The sequence below is a fragment of the Stomoxys calcitrans genome, chromosome 4, assembly GCF_963082655.1.
Source record: "Stomoxys calcitrans chromosome 4, idStoCalc2.1, whole genome shotgun sequence".
NCBI lineage: Eukaryota > Metazoa > Arthropoda > Insecta > Diptera > Muscidae > Stomoxys > Stomoxys calcitrans.
In genome coordinates, this window is record NC_081555.1 from 127,982,317 (window position 1) to 128,005,217 (window position 22,901).

General features: G+C 35.1%; 1 protein-coding gene across 1 annotated transcript in view; it reads left to right on the forward strand.

Moving 5' to 3' along the window:
- Positions 1-21,853, forward strand: part of LOC106084253 (uncharacterized) — an 83,242-nt gene extending 61,389 nt beyond the window's left edge. The window contains exons 3-7 of the mRNA XM_013247826.2: positions 1,087-1,194; positions 13,053-13,396; positions 17,347-17,479; positions 19,934-20,137; positions 20,471-21,853. Of these exons, the coding sequence (XP_013103280.1) occupies positions 1,087-1,194; positions 13,053-13,396; positions 17,347-17,479; positions 19,934-20,137; positions 20,471-20,536 (855 nt within the window). The 3' untranslated portion in view covers positions 20,537-21,853. The remainder of the gene's footprint in view (positions 1-1,086; positions 1,195-13,052; positions 13,397-17,346; positions 17,480-19,933; positions 20,138-20,470) is intronic.
- The last annotated feature ends 1,048 nt before the right edge of the window (positions 21,854-22,901 follow it).

The window sequence follows — 22,901 nt, forward strand, 5'->3', positions numbered from 1 at the left end:
TTTTAAATTTGAAAGAGATTCCCCAGCACTCGTACCAGTTTCAGTCAATATAGGATCTTAAGTCGTTTTTCCTGAAATTTAAGGAAGTGAGATCCCTTGAAACAGTATTTAGCCCCTCGATATCCTTGATTTTATTCTGCTCTCTTAACAAAAACACAGAAACGACAAGAAGTGAAGTAAATTTTTGTTATCATCGGTGATAACTACCAAAAAAATAAATACCTACTAAATTTGGTAGGAACGGCAACTCTGGTCGCAATCACAGTGGATTAAAAATAGTTCAAATGAGTCTGCTTAGAAAATATACTGCCACTCTAAACTAGCCAAACCGAACCGAACAATCTGCGTTAACAGAGAATATATGTATCCTAAAAACCAAGAGTATGAGGTATGTATTGCCATTGACGTAGTAAAACATTATAAAATACAATGTCTACGTTGGTAGTGCTTTTATTGTCATGTCCATTACATACAAACTTTCGATCATTTAGCTCGTCTCGAAAGAGAAGTAAGCAATTAACATCGCCCTGATGTTCAATCTACAATGGGTTGGAAAATGTTTCACAGTGTTCTTTGAGGAACAAATAATGTCTGGTGATTCGGTTAAAATCGATAATCCTGGGACTTTTATTATCAATAACTTAAAATGCTTGTGAGTCTTCAACGAAAATTAGGGAATTACATTTAAATCAAATTAAAAGCAAAAGGGCGCAAGGTTCTCTTGAATGAACCAGTAGCCTGGGAGATATTCAAAACAAAAATTCTCTTAAAGTAAAAAAAATAACGAATATAAAAAAAATAATTTTCCCATTAATATTTCCTAAAGTAACAGCGGATCCTCCTCTCTAATGAAAGTTTGAACTCATTACCGAGGGACCTCTTTTTTTAAGTCTAGTCAATTTCTTAACTACATATCGTTTCTGAACACTACGATTAAAAGGATTTGTCCTAGTCTTTTGGGTGAAGAGGCCAAAAGCTGGTATTAAAGTATATTTGCTAGGATTTATAAACTCTTCACTTTTATAACGCAATTTTTTGTGAGAAGCTATATTTATAAACAATCTTCACTTTCTTCTTTTCTTTTAGGAATTGGATGTTCTAACACTGGGTGCTCATGATCAAGAACAAATTATTGCAGAACGTAATAAGAGAACTATTGGTTTATTGCGTGAACTGTTCCCCGATTTAACCAAGGTAAGCCCAGAATATCAATACATCTGAACATATCCATAGCGCATACATATATTATTATAACTAAAAAATTCTCATTCGCAGTAGTATTAGATAGAGCACACACGTTATCGTAGGCTCATACTATATTCGTACATAATCGAATTGAATTTGAAAAAAAGAAAAAAATTAACTATTTTTAACTGAATGCACAGCACAATACAATAAGACAGGAAATGAATGAAAAGCTTATCAGAGATGTATGTATGAAAAAAATCACCACAAATTGAAATTTAGGGAGTGTTAAGCACATGCCGAGTTATATTTACAATAAAATTGACACCTGACAATTCTTCGTATGTTATATTCACATTTGTTTGCATGTCTCAAGCTATGCAAAGAATATTGAATTTAGATTTCTTTCTTTTGATTTTCATTACAATTGTCAGATAGTAAATGAGGAAATCGATCGTTATGTCAATAATTTACTTAAACAAGTTGGGCCCAGTATCTTGGGTACAGCTTTGAACCCCAGTCTAAATGCTCCACGTAGACCTATAAGCGATGATGATGATATTTTCAATGATGTGGTTACGAGTGGTAGCACCACTCCACCGAATTTAACCGTATTTGAACCTGATGAAGAATTTGAATCTCAAAGAATCAACAGAAGAAGATCCTTCAATGGAAGAACTAATTAAATGGAGGATAATAATTGGCTACCATTGACACACAAGAAATTAAATTGGCATCACTCTTTTAAAAATGGAAAAAAAAACTCAATTAACAAAAATAATCGGCAAAAACCCAAATTAAATGTGGAAATTTATGACAATGATTTCAAAATAAGTTATATTGGCATCACTTATAAAACCAAATGCATGAAATATTGAAATTGCAATAAACTGCATTAACAAAACCAAGAAACACACACTACAATACATCAATACATCGCTACGAAAACCTAAATTCCAGTACTTAAAGCATTAAATGCATCTAAAAGTCGTGAAAAATTGGCATTACTAAAATCATACCCTTTATCACAATAGGGATATGGGGTAAATTAAATCTCCCATAAATAAAATAATAAGGAAAAGCGTCACTGAATTCCAATGAATAAGAATTTAACATTAAAAAAATTCCGACATTTAGCCACACATTGTCATTACAACAAATCTACACAAGATTTGAAAATATGAAGAGGAGAGTTTATTTTGACTCACTTTTCCAAGAACAAAAGTCATGTGTAGAGAAAACATGACTAAACACACATTTCTACACTGAAATTTACTACACGTCAAAAATTAATCACATTCCCATAAACCGGAGAACAAAAAAACATTATTGGCACTATTATACCGAATGAACACCTCATTGTTACAAGCACTTAGTAACTAACACACTCCAAAAAACAAGAACACCAAGCTAAATTTTTATCAGAAAAAAACCAAATCAAGACAAATATCTGGCAAGCTCCTACCTATTTCAATTACTCTGAAATGATAGTATCAAGTTTGCATTGCATGCTATTGGATAAAGAAGTTTAATTTAAATATTATGTTTACACCAAATTCAAGAAATCTGGATATCATTAGAATTACAATCTAAGTAGATCAATTATACAAACGGCCAAACATATTATATAGGTAATAGATGACATAATTAATCGAATTATTGCCCAAATGATACGTATGGAAGGTGGTATATCTCCGGTAATACGTAGTCCTAATGTACCATCTATATATTTCGGTGATGATAAAGCTGATGATGATGACATGGAAGACGAATTTCATTAGTGGTTATAATAAATGCAAATTCCAACAAAACCAATCCGTTGACACCATCAATACCATCGCCAACAGACAATGTAGTTTAATGTAACCCGCCCACGTGATCCCATAAATAATTACAGAAAAATCTATCAACAACGAAGGCGAATTTTGATTCAAGCTTTACAATCTCAACGACTAAATCATCCTCAACAATTGATAATAGCAGACTAAATGTCTTAAAAACTATTTTTGCTTCAACAGATATTATACAGGAAGATATTATACAGAAGCAAAAGATAACATTAAATGCAAGTCAAGAAAGATCTCAAATTGACCTTTAACTAAAACTTGAAAATAAAATTGATTTAGACGATTTTCAAACTACTATCGGGTAAAATCTTCGTTGAACATACATTTACTTTACTTTAATTTAATTGGCTGTGACAGAACATTTGTTTCACTAGCCGAACACAGAATAGCGTTCCAAGCGTCTTGATGTTCAGCGCTTATTCTCTGACACCAAGTTTCAAGGTGTCCCCCACCACTTGATCTTTCCATCGGGGTTTTGGCCATCCCGGTTTGCATGTACCACCGTGTTTGCCTTCATAAGACTTCTTTGCTGGAGCTTCTTCATCCATTCTGACAATACGACCTAGCCAACGCAGCCTCATCATGAACATACATACTATTTTTAAAGGCCCTTTTTAAAAGAGGTTTTTGATGAACCGCACATAATCCAGTGTCTGTTGCCGTTATTATAACTAAAAAGGCTTCCAAGTCCCTAATATGAAGTAATAAATTACATTTACTGTAAAGCAGATAACTTAAAATGCTTATAAACTCCTTATATGAAAGATCAGTTCAAAACCTTGATATTGAAACATATACCATATATAGTGTGTCTGTCAACAAGAACGACGAGTTTTACAATCACTACTTGCTCAGCTGATTTTTAAATAACCTTTACAACCGAAAGTTCAACCACTTCTATGTCTACAATAAAATAATATTAAGTTGCGTTCGGTCCGGTCATAATCCATATCAGATGGCTTTAATAAATATGACGTAAAATGCTTGTAAAACCTTAATGTATATGAAAGATCCGTTAAAACAACGTCTTACTTGCTCGCATTTACCAGAAATCGCTTCAAACATTTCTATCAACAGAAACTGCAAGTTTGGATCATAGATTACGACTACACCATCCAAACCAAATTTAAACTCTTCTTTCTCAAACGACTTCACCACCAACTCTACAACCGAAAGTTGCACCACATTTCTATAATATCTACACTTTGACTGACATAGTTCCAGGAAGATCCTTAAATTAAGAACAGACATTGAACTCATACCGTAAAAGCGAATTAATTTGATTTTCACAAGTTCACAAAAACAAAAAAGGTTTTGGATATCAATGAAATTCTTTATTCCTGTGGAAGTACGTTTGATGCCATTATGTATGTAACCCGATTTCTTTTGCATGGCCTCTACGGCCACGCTTAGAGAACCTCCAGACGCTGAACCCAATTTTTGACGGTTTTCAAACATAAATCGGCTGATACTGCTGCAATTTCGCTTTCGATATTCGTACTAAGTTCATCAATCGTCGCTGGCTTGTTGGCATTGACCATTGACTTGATGTAGTTCAACAGGAAATAGTCTAACGGCGTTAAATCGCACGACAAAAACAGCCAATCGATTGGACCATTTCGTGAGATAACACGTTCTTCAAACTTGGTTTCCAATAAATTGATCGTGACATTCGCTGTGTCGCTTGTGACACCGTTCTTTTGGAACCACATGTCCTCCAAGTCCATATCATCCAATTGAGTCCAAAAATGTTCTATTATCATTAAACGGTAGCGATTCCCATTCACAGTAACGTGCCGGTCTTGATCATCACGGAAGAAGTACAATGACGCCGTCGGCCCCCAAACCGCAACAAATCATAATTTCCTCGGGATGCAATGCTGATTCATGGAGTACGTGTCGATTGCTGTCTGGTGAATAACGCATATTTTCCTTATTGACGAAGCCATTCAGCCAGAAATGAGCCTTGGACGTAGCGCTCTTAACGTTGAGGCCACTGACTCCGAATTTTGATTGTAAATTTTGTAGCGTCCCTTTTTAAAACCCCTTTACTACCATCATACAACGTTTCACAAATCTCTTTAAGGAACAAGGTATTTTTTAATACATAATTGATGTTTGTTGATCTAAATATAATATTGACCCTTCGGCTTTCATTATTATAACTTAAATTACTTGTAAGTCCTTAACGGAAACTTTTGAATTTCATTTAGACGCATCATTTACATAAAACCAATAAAAAATTATCTTTATCAATCATCCATCTTTAAATGAAATGTCCGAAATAAAAGACCTTGATGATCCCGCCATAATCCAGATCCTATGACTTCCATTATAATAACTTAAAATGGTTGCAAGTCCTTAGCGGAAAACTGTGAATTGCATTTACTCAAAAGAAAAATATAACTTAAAATGTTTGTAAACTCCTTAAGTGAAAGATCCGTTAAACCTACGATCTTCAAATACATAACTGCGTACATTTGATAGTAAATTTGAATCAAGCACGGCAAGTTTTGAGACAGTGACTACATTTTGCAAACCAAAATTCGACCATTATTTCTTCACTTGGTTTCACCATAAACTTCACAGGCAAAAATTATACCACTACTACCTCCTGAATCAAAATAATGAGTCGTAGGATAAATTTTGAAATTATTGCCAAAATTTTAAAGGCACTTTAAATCAATTGCAATGGATTCAAATTCTCACAGTTTCACAAAAAGTTTTTTAACACTCAGACACACACACACATAAAAAACCAAAAAAAACTGAATAAAACAAATTGAACCAACAATCTGGCAATCTGTATCTTAACATCAAAATCAGAAAAAATCCACGAATTCATAGTATGTCATCTGTTATTGCATGTCAATGGCTATAGAAATTGTATTAAAAAATATTTCTTTAAATTAAGCACAAGAAATCTGGCAACCATTTTACTACACTCTAATAAGCAACTACATTAAACGAATCAACAATTGGCCACATCATTCGCTGAACACTATATGCCACCATCGAAGTATAACTTGAAGGCAATTCCAATCAAATAAAATCTCCTCAGTTTATCAATTAAATCTTAAACTAAATTGTTTTATAGACAATAGACGACATAGTTAATCGTATTATTGCCCAAGTGATACGTACAGTAGGTCCAGATGTTCTACGCCAGCTTTTGGGTAATCGTAATACTTCACCACGTACATCCATTGATGCTGATTTCGACGATGATGATGATGAAGATGATGACGATGTGGGATCGAGTAATTCCATTGAAAGTAAATCTTCAACTTCGACAACAGAAGCGAATGGGGCAAGAGTTAAAATTGATTTGCCCACATTCCCCCCAGAAAGCTCAACAGAGAATTCTAACGTGAGTCCAACAACTGTGACTATAAATCCAACGACTACACCTGCTCCTACAACGATAGCTAGCAGTTTTAGTTCCTCTAGCACGATTACTACCTCCACTACAACTACTACCACTACTACCACTACTCCCTCTACTTCCACCTCCACAACCTCTACAACTGAAAGTCCAACCACTACTACAACTACAGCCTCTCCAACCACGACTACAACCACCACTGCCTCTCCAACAACAACTACAACCACTACTGACTTTCCAACCACTATTACAACTACTTCCTCTCCAACCACAACTTCAGACTCGATTTTAGTCATTCCTCAAAGATCGACTAGAGAAAATCCTATAACCACAGCTTCTATTCCCCAGACCACTACTCCTTTAAGTACCAACTTACCCAACACAATTGGCAATCAACCATTTACCAACTTGCCAAATTCGTCTTCGACTTCTACTTCCCCAACACCATCCTTGTCCTCAAATTTCCCCCAATCTACATTTAGTCGTAATCCTCAAATTTCCGATATACTTTTAACCAATCCCCTTTACTCTTCCCCTAACACTCGACCATCAACTGAAGATTCATTAACAGTTACTAGCGGCAATCCTACTTTAAATACATTACAAAGGACTGGTAATGAATTACAGTTGATGGAAATAATAGACAATTTGAATCGTTTATTAAATAGTACCAATTATTTTATTGCCAGTAGAGATAATTTATCGACCTCCTCATCATCGTCGACCACCACTGGAGTAATCACAGCAACAACTTCAGCAAACACGCCAGAAACGACAACACCTAAAATAACAAAACTTATACCAGTTTCCAACAACAACATCTAGGAGTAGTATACCTCATCATCAGAACAAAATAAAATAATTTCGACTCTAATGTTTTGGTTTTCCAACAAACACCATCAAAATGCAACTCTGTAATTTCATCACAGCTGTAGTCATCGTCAACAATGAAAAACAAAAACAAAAATCAGCCAACTCTGTAATTGTATCAGCTGTAGCTGTAGTAAAATCAAGTACTTGATCCAAGCACTTCATAAAAAATCGCCTGCACACTAATTGTTCTCTTCCAAAACGTGAAAATTGACCAGAGCAAATTAAAAAACCATTAAATAGTATATCGCATCAGTAGACCATGAAAACCATCATTCGCCGATTTGTCTTATAACACATTTTTGATTGCATTACTTTTTTAGTCTAAATATTTTTTAACGGATTTTTGTTTCTTTGTGTAGCAAAAATTTGCATATATGTGGGCACTAGTATTAGATTTGCATTCAAATTTCATTTATGTATATTTTTGTAAGATCATGCCAACGTTTCCATAGTAGATCTCTAATAATGAATTGATTTTGTATAGATCGTATTTTTTATCATTTATTGAAAAACTCCAACAAAAAGCATGAGAGCTTTTTGGTTTGTTACAATTTGATCAAGTCAATCTTTCAATTGGCAAACATTTCTTCAGTGTGCTCCAATCAATAATTATCAAAAGGTTGGAAATATAAAACTGCAATGCATGCAACATAGGAAAGAAAATCATTTTGTAAGACGCAACTTCACTATTGGAGGATATTTAGTAGAAATGGAAATATTTCCTATAATATTTTCACAGTTTCATTTAAAATTAAGTTTAATTATATAGCAGAAGCAAACTAGCCGGCAGGTGTTATCATGTTTTCCCATGACACTGAGCGCCATGGTAGAAATCTAGCTGAGAACACGAAAAACTCATCAGTTATGGTTATCTTCCCACTGTTGCTAGCGACATTGGTTAGGTCTTCAGTCATATAAAACATACCCACTAAGTGAGGTTGTTCAACGGCATTTAATTTAAACTCGGAAACAGGTCCCTTATCATTGAACTAAAACTTGAATGGAATATATAATTTATAGTCTAATAGTCAAAGACTACAAAGTGGAAGAAATTTCATTTTTTTATACCCACCACCAAATGATGGGTTATTTCCTTTTTGTCATTCCGTTTACAACACATCGAAATATCCATTTCCGATCCTATAGAGTATATGTATTTCTGATAGTCTGTTTGCATTTTCGTAAAAATCTAAGGCGATCTAGCCATGTCCTTCCGTCTGTTGAAATCACGCTACATTCCTTAAAAATAGATCTATTGAGCTGAAACTTTGCACAGATTCTTTTTTTGTCCATAGGCCTTAGAAAGTACTTATAATCCATTTTCTACCCTATAAAGTATTTATATTCTTGATCGTCGTAAAAATTGAAGACAATCTAGCCATGTCTGTCCTTCCGTCTGTTGAAATCACGCTAAAATCTTTAAAAATAGAGATATTGAGCTGAAACTTTGCACAGATTTTTTTTTGTTCATAGGAAGTTTAATTCGCTGAAATTTGGGATAGTAAGTTTTGTTAGGCCTTGTTTATGTATGAACACAATGAGTTGCGTTAGGACCCTAGACCTTCGTGCCGAATATGGTCAAGGTCGACCTATATTTGGATATAGCCGTCATCTGTACCCATCTCCCGATTTAAGTTCTTGGGACAATAAAAGCACGTTTATTACTCGATTTCGCTGAAATTGGGCAGAGTGGGCTGTGTTAAGCTTCTCGACATCCGTGTTCTATATGGTTTAGATCGGTCTATAGCTGAATATAGCTGTCATATGCATGCACTCATAAAAGGATTTTTTTTACCGATGAATGTAGTACAATGAGTTGTGTTAAACTCTTACATAGCCTTCGTGAAAATGGTGGAGATCGGAATATATTTAGATATAGCTGCAATGGGATTAGATATGATGAATTTTTCACTGTGTTTTGACGTAATTTTTTAAGAAGATTGGATGATGTAAATCTGGGTTTACATTACTTGTAATCAAACATACCTTATGAGCTCCTTGAGTGATATAAAATTCAAACAAAATTACTTAAAATTATTTGAAAAGAAAATATAACTGAAAATACTCATAAGCCCCTTAAATTATCTGGAACTGAAAATAGAAAATATTTCACAATGCGCCCTTCAATTTGAGAGAAAATTACAAAATTACTGCAAATGTTTTCACCAAAATCCAATTAACTACTGCTGGAAAGAACTTTTTTTTGTTTTCGCCTATATTCATATCCAGATGTTCAATTTCATATGCGGATATAATAACCTATGCGCCATGACTGTTTCCAAGCATTCTATTGGTATTAAACGGGGTAATATTATTGAACGCAGTTCCTTAATGGAATGTTCATGGGCAAATTTGCAATATTATTGAACGTTTTAAACTCATGTAAATTCTTTTTATGGAATTTCACACTCCCAAAAACTTTTGAAAACCGTTCCAATGCGAATTTTGCCAGCTAATGTTATGATCCTTTCTTTCAGAAAGCTATAGTTTCTTAGCAAGCCAATGTAATTCAATACCAAGCACTTAAACATTGTAATTTTTCTGTCGATAGGAGCATATACCAAGAGTCTAGAGTCAATAAAAGAGTGTAGAGGCAAAGCCGAAGTTTGGTATGTACTCCAGCCTTCTTGATTGCATTTAGACTCTAAACTTCTTTAAATCTACAGGTACCGTGCTGAATGCATCTGCATTGTTCCCGCCAATTGGTTCCACAGGCCTTTTGAAAGTTGTACCATAGTCTCCGAAATCAAAGGAGATGCTGACACCAAAGGAAAGGCTTTTGTTAGAGACATAGTGATTGCTCATTCTGTCATACACTGTTCTAGTGTAGCACAATTCCCTTCATTATAGTGACCGCTCATTCCAGATTACTGATCTAGTTCAGTTATTTAGATCACTAATTCAGTGAGCTGTTTTTTGTCTATTTATTATACGTACAATTTTATGTTGGAACATTACAAGTTCTACTAGGCTTTACACAATTGATTGCTAAGTGAGCGAGGTTAATATAACGATACCTGTAACTGTAGGGTTAAAAGTTACTGAATTTAATCATTTGCATTCGGCCACTAAACTAAATTTCGAATAAGGATTTTTTTTATTAAATCTTTTAAATATTACTTTTTATTCTGATCTTCCTAGGCGTATAAAGAGGAAACCGCCGAAAAGTTCTTAATTTAAGTGAAAAGAAAACCTTTCGGGTTCCTCAAATATTTTGCGAGTTATACAGTTATATGTTCCTCATCCCGATTGACAATATCATAATGGGACCTTTACACATTAACGCTGGTATTCACAAAATTTAATGCAGCTTTACAGTATACCTATTTGTCAGATTTCGTTTATAGAACTGCCAAATAAACCTAGTTTAAGGCTGCATTAAGTTTTGTAAATACGGCCGCAAGATATCATCTTCAGTTTTTTTATGGAGTTTCGATAATCTAAGGCAGGGTTGTCTTCAACGTCATTTGATACCTTTACTTACACCTAAAAACACGACACCTAATGGGATGTTTACACTTTAAAATAGTTTGTATCAATTGAAAAGAAATTTTGATATACATACATAGATTTAAATCTCTTAAATTATGAAAAACCTCAGAATTTCTTAAAAAAAATTACAAATCCACTTTAATGTGTAAACCTCCCTCCCTCAAGCACATGATCATCTGCAAATTTTCAACTATCACCATACCTACACCAAATAGAACACAAAACACTAAAATTATCTCCTCCCCTTCCAAAACAAAAAAAAAATACTTTTTTCGAAAACTGTTGTTGTAGCAAATCGATGCACAAGCGAACATGATCATATCCAAGGTTTTGCGTACATTGGGACCTACCATACTGCGAACAGCCGTCCAAGGCAATAGTGCCAATCGGGCACGTGCTAATTTCGATAGCGATTTTGATGACGACGATGACAATAGCTCATCTGGTGGAGCTACACGTGTCCAAGTTGAATTGGAAACATTTGAACCAGAGGATGATGCGGACAATGAAATTTCGGGATCATCATCGACAACAACAACAACTACAACAGCAGCACCAAAATGTGAGTTGCGAATCGAGTGGATTGAAGTTGGTCTTTGCTACAACAACTGATTGCAAAATGGAGAGAATATCCTTTGCCGTTTGGGCATATTTTCCTCCATTGAAATTCGAATTTTTAGAAATTGGTTTTAATGATTGGTTTTTATTTCTTTCTCTCTCTCTCTTGTTTAAAACTTTTTCTTAACAGAATTCCTTTAAAAATATCAAAACGAAAAGAAAAACAACAAACCTCACAAGAATTGGCAGTTACAACAACATTATACAACAACAACACAAATCAACAAACAATAATAATAATAAAAAAAAATCTTTAAAATACCAGCCATCATTTTTTCATGTGTTTCCTTCTTTTCCATTTCTGTAATCTAACCCTACGAATTTCGGTAAAAGCCGGTGCCGTGTTTGCTTTTTGTGGGTCAGATTTTAAGAAAATTTATCCAAATTTTAAAACAAAAAGTAAACTTTGTACCGTCGCTTGTTATGCGGTTTTTTACAATTCAGGAGTTTCTATGGCCTGCGTAAGGTGAAATCAAAAAAACTAAATGGCAACACTATGTATTTATCCCGCCACTTCTAATAGAATTGCCATTTGTTATGCCTCAAGTATGCTGCAGGTCTTTTTCGTATACAGGTTCAGTTCCTTATTAACACACGTTTTGTTACTTATTCAAAATCATTTTGTTTATAGTTTTCCTTTATGTATATGTAGCATTCCTTTGTCTTCATAACGTGGCCTATGTTTAAGTTTAGGAAAATTTTCTGCTTTACTTTTATCGAAACAACCAAACACCAAACCATATGATTGACCATGATTTCTCATGCTTTTTGTTTTCTTTTTTCTCTTTTTATATCTACTTTCATGCGCATACCACATTCCAAAACAATCTCTAAATCGACTTGTGAAAATAACTCAAATTTTTTGGAAAAAAAAAAACAAAATCCCAAAAATTAAATCATCATACGACAAAATATTGAAAAAAAAAAATAATAAAAAAAAAATAAATCACTATGCACGGGTATTAATTTACACAAATAAAAATAATAATGTAATTAAATTGTGTGCGGAACTAACAAAAAAAAACCAATATATTCAAATAATAAAATTTGAATATTACACTTTTGTGTGGCACACTTTTACACCTCACGGTAACACATGGATGGAATGCACCTCTGCATTTTGTGGCATACATTTTTGTATTTAAAATCATTGTCATTATCTCACACCACCTATCCTATCCTATCCCGCTGATTTCTATCCACTCTCTATCACTTTTCTCACTATATCCTACCACTATTCGTTCCTATATGTCTATTCTTTCTATAAAAATGTCCTCAAACTTTTTTACTAACACCAATTGAAATAAAAAAAATATATGTGAAAAATGCACTATAAATAAAACATAATACAAAATCAACAATACGGCAACAACACCTGTTAAATGTTTATTAAACAACCACCCTCACAACTACACCTTCAACAATATATGCTATATGGCAACTCCTGGTTACAAAACTCATCACCTTCAATAAATATTTTACCACAAACACACAAAACTCCTGCTTCACCCAACTTTGCATGATGATGTTCTCTTGTTGCACCTACTCGTCCGCTGCCCTATGTTCTCCCCCTCCCTTATGTCCTTCGAAAAATCCCAAAAACAAAATCGCCCGCACTTTGTTCCGTTGCCCTTGTTTTTCAATTTTAAAAGAATGGTGCCACTGATACACAAATTGACTTATCGGCCATTAACAAACAATTGGAAGAGACTATACGTGTTGCCCGTCAAGTAAAAGAAGCTGAAGCTGCTGCTGCCGCCGCTGCTGTCTTCCATAATGCCGCCGATCAACAAAAGCAACCCGCTCAATTGCCCATACCTTCGCCCAAAGTTGAAGAAACCATTCAATTGAGTTTCAACAACGAATTAAACAGCAACGATTCACCAAAAAGCATTAGCAATGAATTACAATTGAGCGAATCCAAGTCTCCTGCCATTGATGAATTATCTTTGGATTCCAGTGAGGATACTGCTGATTTGGATGATAGAAATAAGAGGTATGTAAACTGAAATTTTTTTTTGACTAGATATAACCAAAGGGTAGGTGAACGCCCCCGGTATACATGATACATTGAATGGGGGTTCTTGTAAAAGGGCATAACAAAATTTTATTACGTTTACGACATGGATATAAACAATAAAATAATTACCAATATTGCAATTTTTTTCGTTTCACCCAAAGAAAGGACTTTGAACACTTTCGTTGATAAGGAGTAGTTTGAGTATCTAGTTCGGTTGTACGGGGGCACAGCTCGTTTATAAACGAGAGTATTAATGCCCTGCAGGGTAGCTTTAGTACCTTAAATGTTGGGTGGATTTAGTACCATAAGGATAGTTTTATCACCCTAATGGGAAGTTTTAGCACATTAAAGTGTAGATTAAGTGCCTTAAAAGATAGTTTTATTGCTCAAAAGGGTAGTTTTAGTACCCAAAGGGTAATTTTAGCACCCCACAGGGTAGTTTATGTACCCTAAAGGGTAGTGTTATTACCCAACAATACAATGTTAGTGCTCTACAGGGAATTTTTAGTAACCTACAGGGAAGTTTTAGTACACTACAGGGAAGATTTAGTACTCTACAGGAAAGTTTTAGTACCCTACAGGGTAGTTTCAGTACCCGAAGAAAAGTTTTAGTACCATAAAGGGTAGTTTTAGTACCCCAAAGGGTAGCTTTAGCACCCTAAAGATTAGTTTCAGAAAACTAATGGGTAGTTTTAGTACCCAAAGGGTAGTTTTGGTACTCTAAAGGGTAGTTTTAGCACTTAAAAGGTAGCTCTAGCACCCCCAAGAGTAGCTTTAGTACACTAAATTGTGCATCTACTATCCTGAAAGATAGATTAAGTACCCAAAAAGGTGTATTTACTATCATAAAGGGTAGCTTCAATACCCTAACGACTAGTTTTTGAACCGAAAAGGGTGGTTTAAGTGCTCTAAAGGGTAGTTTTCGTGCTCTAAAGGGTAGTTTAGTGCTCTAGTTTTAGTACCCAAAGGGTAGTTTAAGTAGCCCACAAAGTAGTTTTAGTACCCTAAAGGGCAGGTTTAGTAAAATAAAGGGTAGTCTTAGTACCCTAAAGTGTAGTTTAAGTACCCTACAGTGTAGTTTAATACCCTAAAGGATAGTTTTAGTACCCTAACAGATAGTTTTAGTGCTCTACAATGTAGTTTTAGTACCCTAAAGGGTAGTTTTGTACCCCAAGGGTAGTATTAGCACCCCACAGGGTAGTTTAAGTACCCTACAGGGTAGTTCAAGTACCCTACAGGGGAGTGTTAGTACCCAACAATGTAGTTTTAGTACTCTACTGGGTAGTTTAAGTACTCTACAGGGTAGTTTTAGTATCCTATAGTTTAGTAACCTAGTTTTAGTTCCCTAAACCTAAAGGGTAGTTTTAGTACCCTTAAGTGAATTTTTGGTACCATAAAGGTAAGTTTTAGTACCCTAAAAGGAAGTTTTAGTACCCTCAAGGGTAGTTTAGTACATCAATGGTAGCTTTAGTACCCTCAATGATAGCTTTAGTACCCTAAATGATGCATCCATTATCCTGAAGGGTAGTTTAAGTATCCTAAAAGGTGGATTTACTACCATAAAGGGTAGTTTCATTACCCTAACGGGTAGTTTATGAACCTTGAATAGTAGTTTTAGTTTTTGGAGTAATGGTGATTTTGGTTCTCTGAAAGTTAGCTTAAGTACCCTAAAGGGAAACTTTTGTGCCCTACAGTACCCTGAAGGGTAAACCTTAAGGTACAAAAACTTAAGGTGTACTTTTAGTAAACTAAAGATTAGTTTAGTACCCTACAAAGTAGTTTTAGTACCCTAAAGGGTAGTTTTAGGTAACCCAAAAGTTAGTTTTGGTAACCTAATAGTTAGTTTTATCACCCTAGAAGGTAGTTTTAGGACCCTAAATGGCAGTTTTAGTACCCTAAAGGGTAGTTGTAGTACCCTAAAGCGTAGTTTTAGTACCTAAAGAGTATTTGTAGTACCCTAAAGCGAAGTTGTACTACCCTAATGGATAGTTATAGTACCCTAAAGGGTAGTATTAGTACCCTAAAGGTTAGTTTTAGTACCCTCAAGAGTAGTTTTAGTAACCTACAGAGTAGTATAGTAACCTAGAAGGTAGTTTTAATAACCTACAGGGTAGTTTTGGTACCCTAAAGGCTAGTTTTAGTTACCTAACGGGTTGTTTTAATTCTCTATAATGTAGTTTTAGTACCTTACAGGGTAGTTTTAGTACACAACAGGGTAGTTTTAGTACCATAAAGGGATGTTTTAGTAGCCTATAGGGTAGTTTCAATGCCCTAAAGGATATTTATAGTACACTATAGGGTAGTTTTAGTACTCTAAAAGGTATTTATAGTACCCTTAAGTGTAGAATTATTACCCTAAAGGGAAGTTTAGCGCCCTAAAAAGTAGTTTTAGTATCCTAAAGGGTAATTTAGTACCGTAAAAGGAAGTTTTAGTACCCTAAAGAGTAGTTTAAGTAACCTAAAGGGTAGTTATAATTTTCTGCAAAAAAGGGTAGTTTTAGTACCCGAAATTGTGGTTTTAGTACCCCAAAGTTTAGCTTCTGTACCCTAAAATATAGATTTAGTCACCTACAATATAGTTTTAGTACCCTAAAACAGTTTAAGTTCACTCAAATGTAGTTTTAGTACCCTCAAATGTAGTTTTAGTACCCTTAAATGTAGTTTTTGTACCCTAAAGTGTAGTTTTAGCATACCATAGTGTATTATTGGTACCCTAAGGATTTGTTTTAGTATCCCAGTTTATTTTTGGTACCCTAAAATGCAGTTTAGGTATCCAGTGGTATATTTTTAGTACCCTAAAGGATAGGTTTAGTATCCCATAGTGGATTTTAAGTACCCTAAAGGATAGTTTTAATGCACGTAATTGTAGTTTGGTACCCTAAACGGTAGTTTTAGTACCCCACAGGTTATTTTTAATACTTTAAGGAATGGTTGTAGTACCCCAAATAGTCCTAATACCCAAGCGGAAAATCCTAGTACCCTAAAGGTTAGTCCTAGTACCCGGAAGGGTAGTCATAGTACCCCAACGGGTAGTCCTAGTACCCTAACGGGTAGTCCTAGTACCCTAAATGTTACTATTACCACATCAAATGTAGTTTTAGTACCCCAAAAGGTACTTTCAGTACACCAAAGCGAAGTTACACTTAAGGGTAGTTTTAGTCCCCTTAAGGGTAGTTTAAATACTCTAATGGTTAGTTTGAGTACTGTAATGGGTAGTTTTTATACCCTAACGTGTAGTTTAAGTACTCGAATGGTTTGTTTTAGTACCCTAAAGAGTAATTTAAGTTCTCAAATGATTAGTTTGAGTACACTTAAAAGTAGTTCAATTACCCAAAACATAGTTTTAGTACCATAATGAGTTGTTTTAATAGCCCAGTTTTAGTACCCCAAAAGATAGTTTTAGTATACTTAAGGGTAGTTTTAGTATTTTAGTATCATATTCCTGGGAAGAAGCCCTCTGTCATGAGATTGAATAATGTTTAGGATCTTTTACCTTGTGAAGGAATTTTTATCCTTTTTCAAAAGAAAATGTATTTTTAGTACCCATGATTTAAATGATAATTTTATAAGCCTTTGCACTGGAAAAGGACATTTAAACACTTTAACTATCTTTAGTAAAATGGGCATATTTGTATATTAATAGTAATACTATACTTATGGAATCAGAATTTGGTAATTAAAACTATTCATTCACAGAAAATGTATTTCCTTTTTTGTTTGTTAAATTTGTTATGTCCTTTTTGCTGATCCCCCCTAAATGACAATAAATTGATTTTCATAATTTTCAACTTAATCCCTGACATCATTTTCCAAAAAGCTAACACTTAAACACAACATTTTTCGTTTCCATTCTCTTCTGGGTTTGTGTTTCTTCTTCTGGTATTGCTTTCGTGCAATCTTTTCATGTATAGCAATATTTTCAAAAGATTCTTGCAGTTTGGCGGTGCAGGTTTAGCTGGTGGTGCCAGTTCAAGTTCTAGTTCAGGCAGTTCTAGCGGTTCCGGCGGCGGTGGTGCCGGTGGTGCTGGTTCCGGTAACTTCTTATTCGATATTGTCAGAGTAAGTATGATCTGTCTACATGTGGGAGACAAGTAAATTTGTGTGTATTAACTCTTTTTCCATTTTCTTCTTTACTAATCATAACAAAACAATTGGAGATAGCTTTTCTAAAACATTGTCAATAATTAATTTGGCAGTCTGAACCCGTGAGGAGGACAGGCAATGTAAAAAGTTTAACCATATTTGTAGTAATAAATTTAGTGCCTTATTTGGTATGCACACAAGCCATCCTTTATATCCGGCTAAGTATGTTACAACAGTGGGATTTTTAAAGTTCCGTCCACCAAAGAACAACACCATATGGCATTATAAGTGAATTTATATTACTTGGCAGCGAGAAAGGTCACCGTAGCGCAGAGGTTAGCATGTCTACCTATGACGCTGAACGCCTGGTTTCGAATCTTGGGGAGATCATCATGAAAATTTTCAGCGATGGTTATGCCCTCCTAATGCTGGCGACACAAAGAGGTGTCGCACTGCGACACGCCGTTCGAATTCGGCTATAAAAAGGAGGCGGAGGAGGAGGATATGTTCCTAAATGGATTGTTTATGGGCAAATTTGCATTTGCATTTTGGCAGCAAGAAAGCCTTCTATGGAACCGACTAGGTCATAAAGATCTATATCTGTTGACTAACCCTTGCCCTTACCTGTGCTGTTGTCGAGACAGGCTGAATGATATGCTTATACAACCAGAGTATATCTCCCTTAGCCAGGAAGCCAGTCTAACGGGTACCGCTTGTAATTCGGCAAGTGCTACATTATCAGGGCCTGGAGATTTAGAGGAGTGGAAACTTTTTATCGTCCAAGAGATTCTTGACTCAGATAACACATACCTGTAACGTTTCCATCCAAGATTTGTTCTGAGCATTTTTGCTTGGCATTGTATTTTCTTAATCCTGCCTTGGTTTGGCCAAGAGTGCCACAAAACGCCCCAAGCTCAACAACTACATGTTCTGAAAATGCAACCAGTTTCGTTTAGAATTGTCCTGAGCTCCTTGTTCGATTGGTGGAGGCCCCCGTGGCGCAGAGGTTATTAGCATGTCCTCTTGTCACGCTGAACACCTGAGTTCAAAACGCGGCAAGATTATCAGAAAAATAATTCTGACGACATTTGTGAGGTACTAAGTCTTGTAAAAACTTCTTCCCAAAGACTATAAAAAGAAGGTGCCTAATCATTGATTATAGCAATTTGCCGGGGTCGGTGTTTTTCTAGCCCTAGTTATGACAAGGCAATTTGTCCGTTAAACGTTTTTAGTATCCTTATGTTGCATTTTCTCTTCATGGCTATGCTACCGATGCGTACGTAAAATCATCCAAAATCTCGTTGAGTCTATATTCTTCTTCATGGTTAGATTAGATTGAAAAGAGTGTCCATGCCACTATGAACATACACCTAAGGCAGTAATAAACTCGTTGTGCGCTCTAAATCTGAAAAGTAACCCCGATGTCAATAATATTACAAAATCCTTAATCGTTTTCTATTCTATGCTCCTATGATGGCTCGAGTCTGATATCATATCTGCATCTAAGTACAGGAGGAGTATTTAAGCCGGACAACGGCATAGGAAATGCTCCAACGTCTCATCTCCACTTGCCGCACCTATTCTGCATCAAAGCGCTTTTAGTCCTATGTGACCCGAAATCATTACGAAAGCCATACTGACCTCCTTTCAATTCCCCCTCAGTAAGTGCTCTCATAGGATTTTTGTCGTCCTGCCTACAATTTCTGTGATACATGGGCGTTTGTGGCTTCACATTCACTAGGTTAACTGATGACAGCCATGTTTGACCCTACGACCAATTCGTCTCCCCTTTTATTCCCCCTTACACCGAAGTGGTCTGGCACTCAAACGATTCTCAGAGAAGGCGTTAATTTCCTTCTAACACTTCAAGATTGTTGGTGACTTTACCGTCCTTTCGATGTCTACGCGTTAACACCATACCACTTCATGCATTCCATAATCGTTCTGATATCTGCCTGCAGGACCGTTTAATAGTGAGGTAGTCCTAAACAGTTCTCAGTCCCTGAGTCCTTAATGAAGACCCACTCTGATCCCCGGGTCCACCAATGATCCATCCGTATCATGCACTTCGAGATGACAATCCCAGAATTCCCTCAATCTAAGATTGTGACGCAGGCTGCCGTGGTGCCTGACACTCAAATGTTTTTTAGATTAGTTTTGAGTCAAAGACCACACTCATACTCAATTCGATAGGATATTGATCTCCTACATTGCCTTTAATTTTCCCACAATATTCACCTTTAATCTATTAATCTCTTAAAAACATAAATTCCACTTGAATTCTAAACCTTGTTTTTCGTTGAACTTAATTGGATTTGGTATTGTGGCCCCATCTATCTATCAATCTTACTTTCTTAACACATTAATAAGCTTCCTTTTTGTTTGAACATTTCTTATTTTGATTTAATGGCTCACCCATCCCCAATGTAGCTATTCTCTGGTAGTGTACAAACCCAAGCTGGAGATGAAGCAGCCAATAGTGCCAACAGTGTAAGCAGTTCCTCTGTCAGCGATTCTGATGGTGATAGCCAACGTGGCAATGATGGCTATACGGAAGGTATTCCCGGACCAGTAACAAGATTGGTTGTCTTAGCTAATCGTGGTTTGGCCAATCTGGTGCAAGATTTGATCTTGGTAAGTACTGTTATATTACGCATAACACATGCGTTTATTGGACAAGTGATATGGCAACCCTTTTTTTGCATGGGGCGTTGACACATTTAAATTTGTATGACAAATTAAAATAAAATTCTGTCGTTTTTAGATTTTAATATTGTAAAAAATTAATAATATTTTTATTTTGTTTTTATTTTATAAAACAAAAATATTGTTTTATTTAAATCATTTATTTATTTAACCTTTTAATAAATTAATAATTCCTTAGTATTGCTCAAAATACGTTTTGTAACCCCCCTATTTATTGTGTTTTTCTAATGTTTTTGTTTTATTTTTTAATTCCCCCTACAGCGTGTGGCAGCTACCAGCGAGAAATTCGTCAACTTCAAGGCCAAACTTATTACAGCCCTCATTTAAGCTGCAGCATTCGCATACCACCTCGCACATTTGAAAGCGTTTGCCTCTCCTTCCACCAAAACATATCAAAATTAGTCAAATTTTTCGAAATGCATTCACATACACCAAGGCAAACTATCACCAACTACATACCACTGCCCAAACGCTCCTAGGCGCCCCTTTCCCCAAACCTACTCTTAACTCAACGAACATCCTAGATATTCTTGTCAAAATTAGTCTAATTCATTTTTTGCCCCTGCTCCACCGAAATCGAACATCCCAAAAGAGAGAAAGAGAACAAGGACATCGAAAGGCAGCAGTTTTTTTCGAAAAATTCTTTGCTGCAACATTTGGATATGTTTCATCATTACACTCGTTTAGTTTTATTTATTAAAGTTAAAAAAAAAAACCAATTCCAAATCAACACATTTTGTGAAACATTTTCATGTAGAAATTGCTAAAAAAAAAACAACAAAAATATTCAGGAAAAAAATTAATAGAAAAGGAAATTTTGTAAATGTTTGTTTAAAACAAGAAAGCCTATTTTGTTGCTCTGTGGTAGTGTAAACTACTTGTAAATAATTATTGTTTATTTTTTTTATTTTGTTTTGTAGTTTATTGAAAAAAGTCTTCCTAATTTTTTTGTTTTTTCTTAATGTAAACCGAATAAAAAAAACCTAAATATGACTGTGGTGTTTAAGAGATCTAAAACTAAACTATTTTAGAACAACAAAAACAACAATGATAAAAAAGCTGTGTTTGTGGTTATAAAAACTTGAAAGAATTTATAGAAAATTAATATGTCTAACAATATACCATGCAATATTTTTTCAACTCTTCCCCCCAAATCCTTCTATGAAGTTGTTGCCACCTTTTTTTTATCTTGTCATTCAGTTTTCAATAATCCCGTCTGTCCAATTTTAAGTGAGTATAACTAAAAAGAATGTCCACACGCTCACACACACACACACACACACACTTAAGTTAATTGTATTTTGATCCTATAAATACTGGAGTTGTTTTTCTATATAATGTTTAAGCTTAAACTATTAAATTGTTTTTTTTTTGTTTCTTTTGTTCTTCCCCTATAGTTTGTAAGTTTGTAAAAAATCTTTCTTTCTTAATACCTTTGGTTTTTTTACCACAAATATCTTATTTTGAATATCGTTTCAAGCTTTTTTTCCCCACATTTTTTCGTAGTTTTCCGGTAAGGTTAAATTCCAACATTTTTCACTTTTTGCAATTATTTTTTTGAATATTTTTCTCAGTGCATAATTTTTAGTTCTTCCACATATATAAATATATTTTTGTAATTATCCCGACTATTTTCTCTCTGTGTTAATTTGTAAGTGTTGTAAATACAAAATAAATAAAAAATTATTTAGTTAAAAATTAAAAAAAAAAAAACATACTTTTATGATTTTTGTTTTGTTGGGTATTCGAAAAAGATTTTGATTGGCTATATTGAGGCCAGACGCCACCGTAACGCAGAGGTTAGCATGTCCGCCTATGACGCTGAACGCATCAGGTTCGAATCCTATCGAGACCAGCAGAAAAAATTTTCAGCGGTGGTTTTTCCCTCCCAATGCTGGCAACATTTATGAGGTACTATGCCAAGTAAAACTTCTCTCCAAAGAGGTGTCACACTGCGGCACGCCGTTCGGACTCGGCTATAAAAAGGAGACCCCTTATCATTGAGCTTAAACTTGAATCGGACTGTACTCATTGATTTGTGAGAAGTTTGCCCCTGTTCCCTAGTGGAATGTTTATTGGCAAAATTTGTAATTAGCATGACAGAATATTTGTGTTATTAAAATAGATTTCCAAGCACCATGCTAGCGTGGCACAGTGGGATGGAAAAAAATGTGGAAATGAGTCTGCCATTTGCGAACGGATAAATATATATTCACGATGTGGTTATAGCTGAGGTGTTTTTCATGTGATTATAACTGAGGTGTTATTTAGATTATCTCGGGGCTCTAGAAGACCTGGGGGCCCATTGGTGGGCGTTCAAAGTTGGTCTCCTCGATTGAAGAAAATTTTGTTCAGATTTCCAAATGCGCTTTAAGGTCCGATGTTCAAAATTTTATTATACCCACCAACGAAGGATGGGGTTATATTCATTTTGTCATTCCGTTTGCAATACATCGAAATATCCATTTCCGACCCTATAAAGTATATATATTCTTGATCAGCGTAAAAATCTAAGACGATCTAGCCATGTCCGTCCGTCTGGCAGTCTTTCTGTTGAAATCACGCTACAGTCTTTTAAAACAGAGACATTGAGCTGAAAATTTTCACAGATTCTTTTTTTGTCCATAAGCAGGTTAAGTTCGAAGATGGGCTATAGCGGACTATATTTTGAGATAGTCCCCATATAGACCGA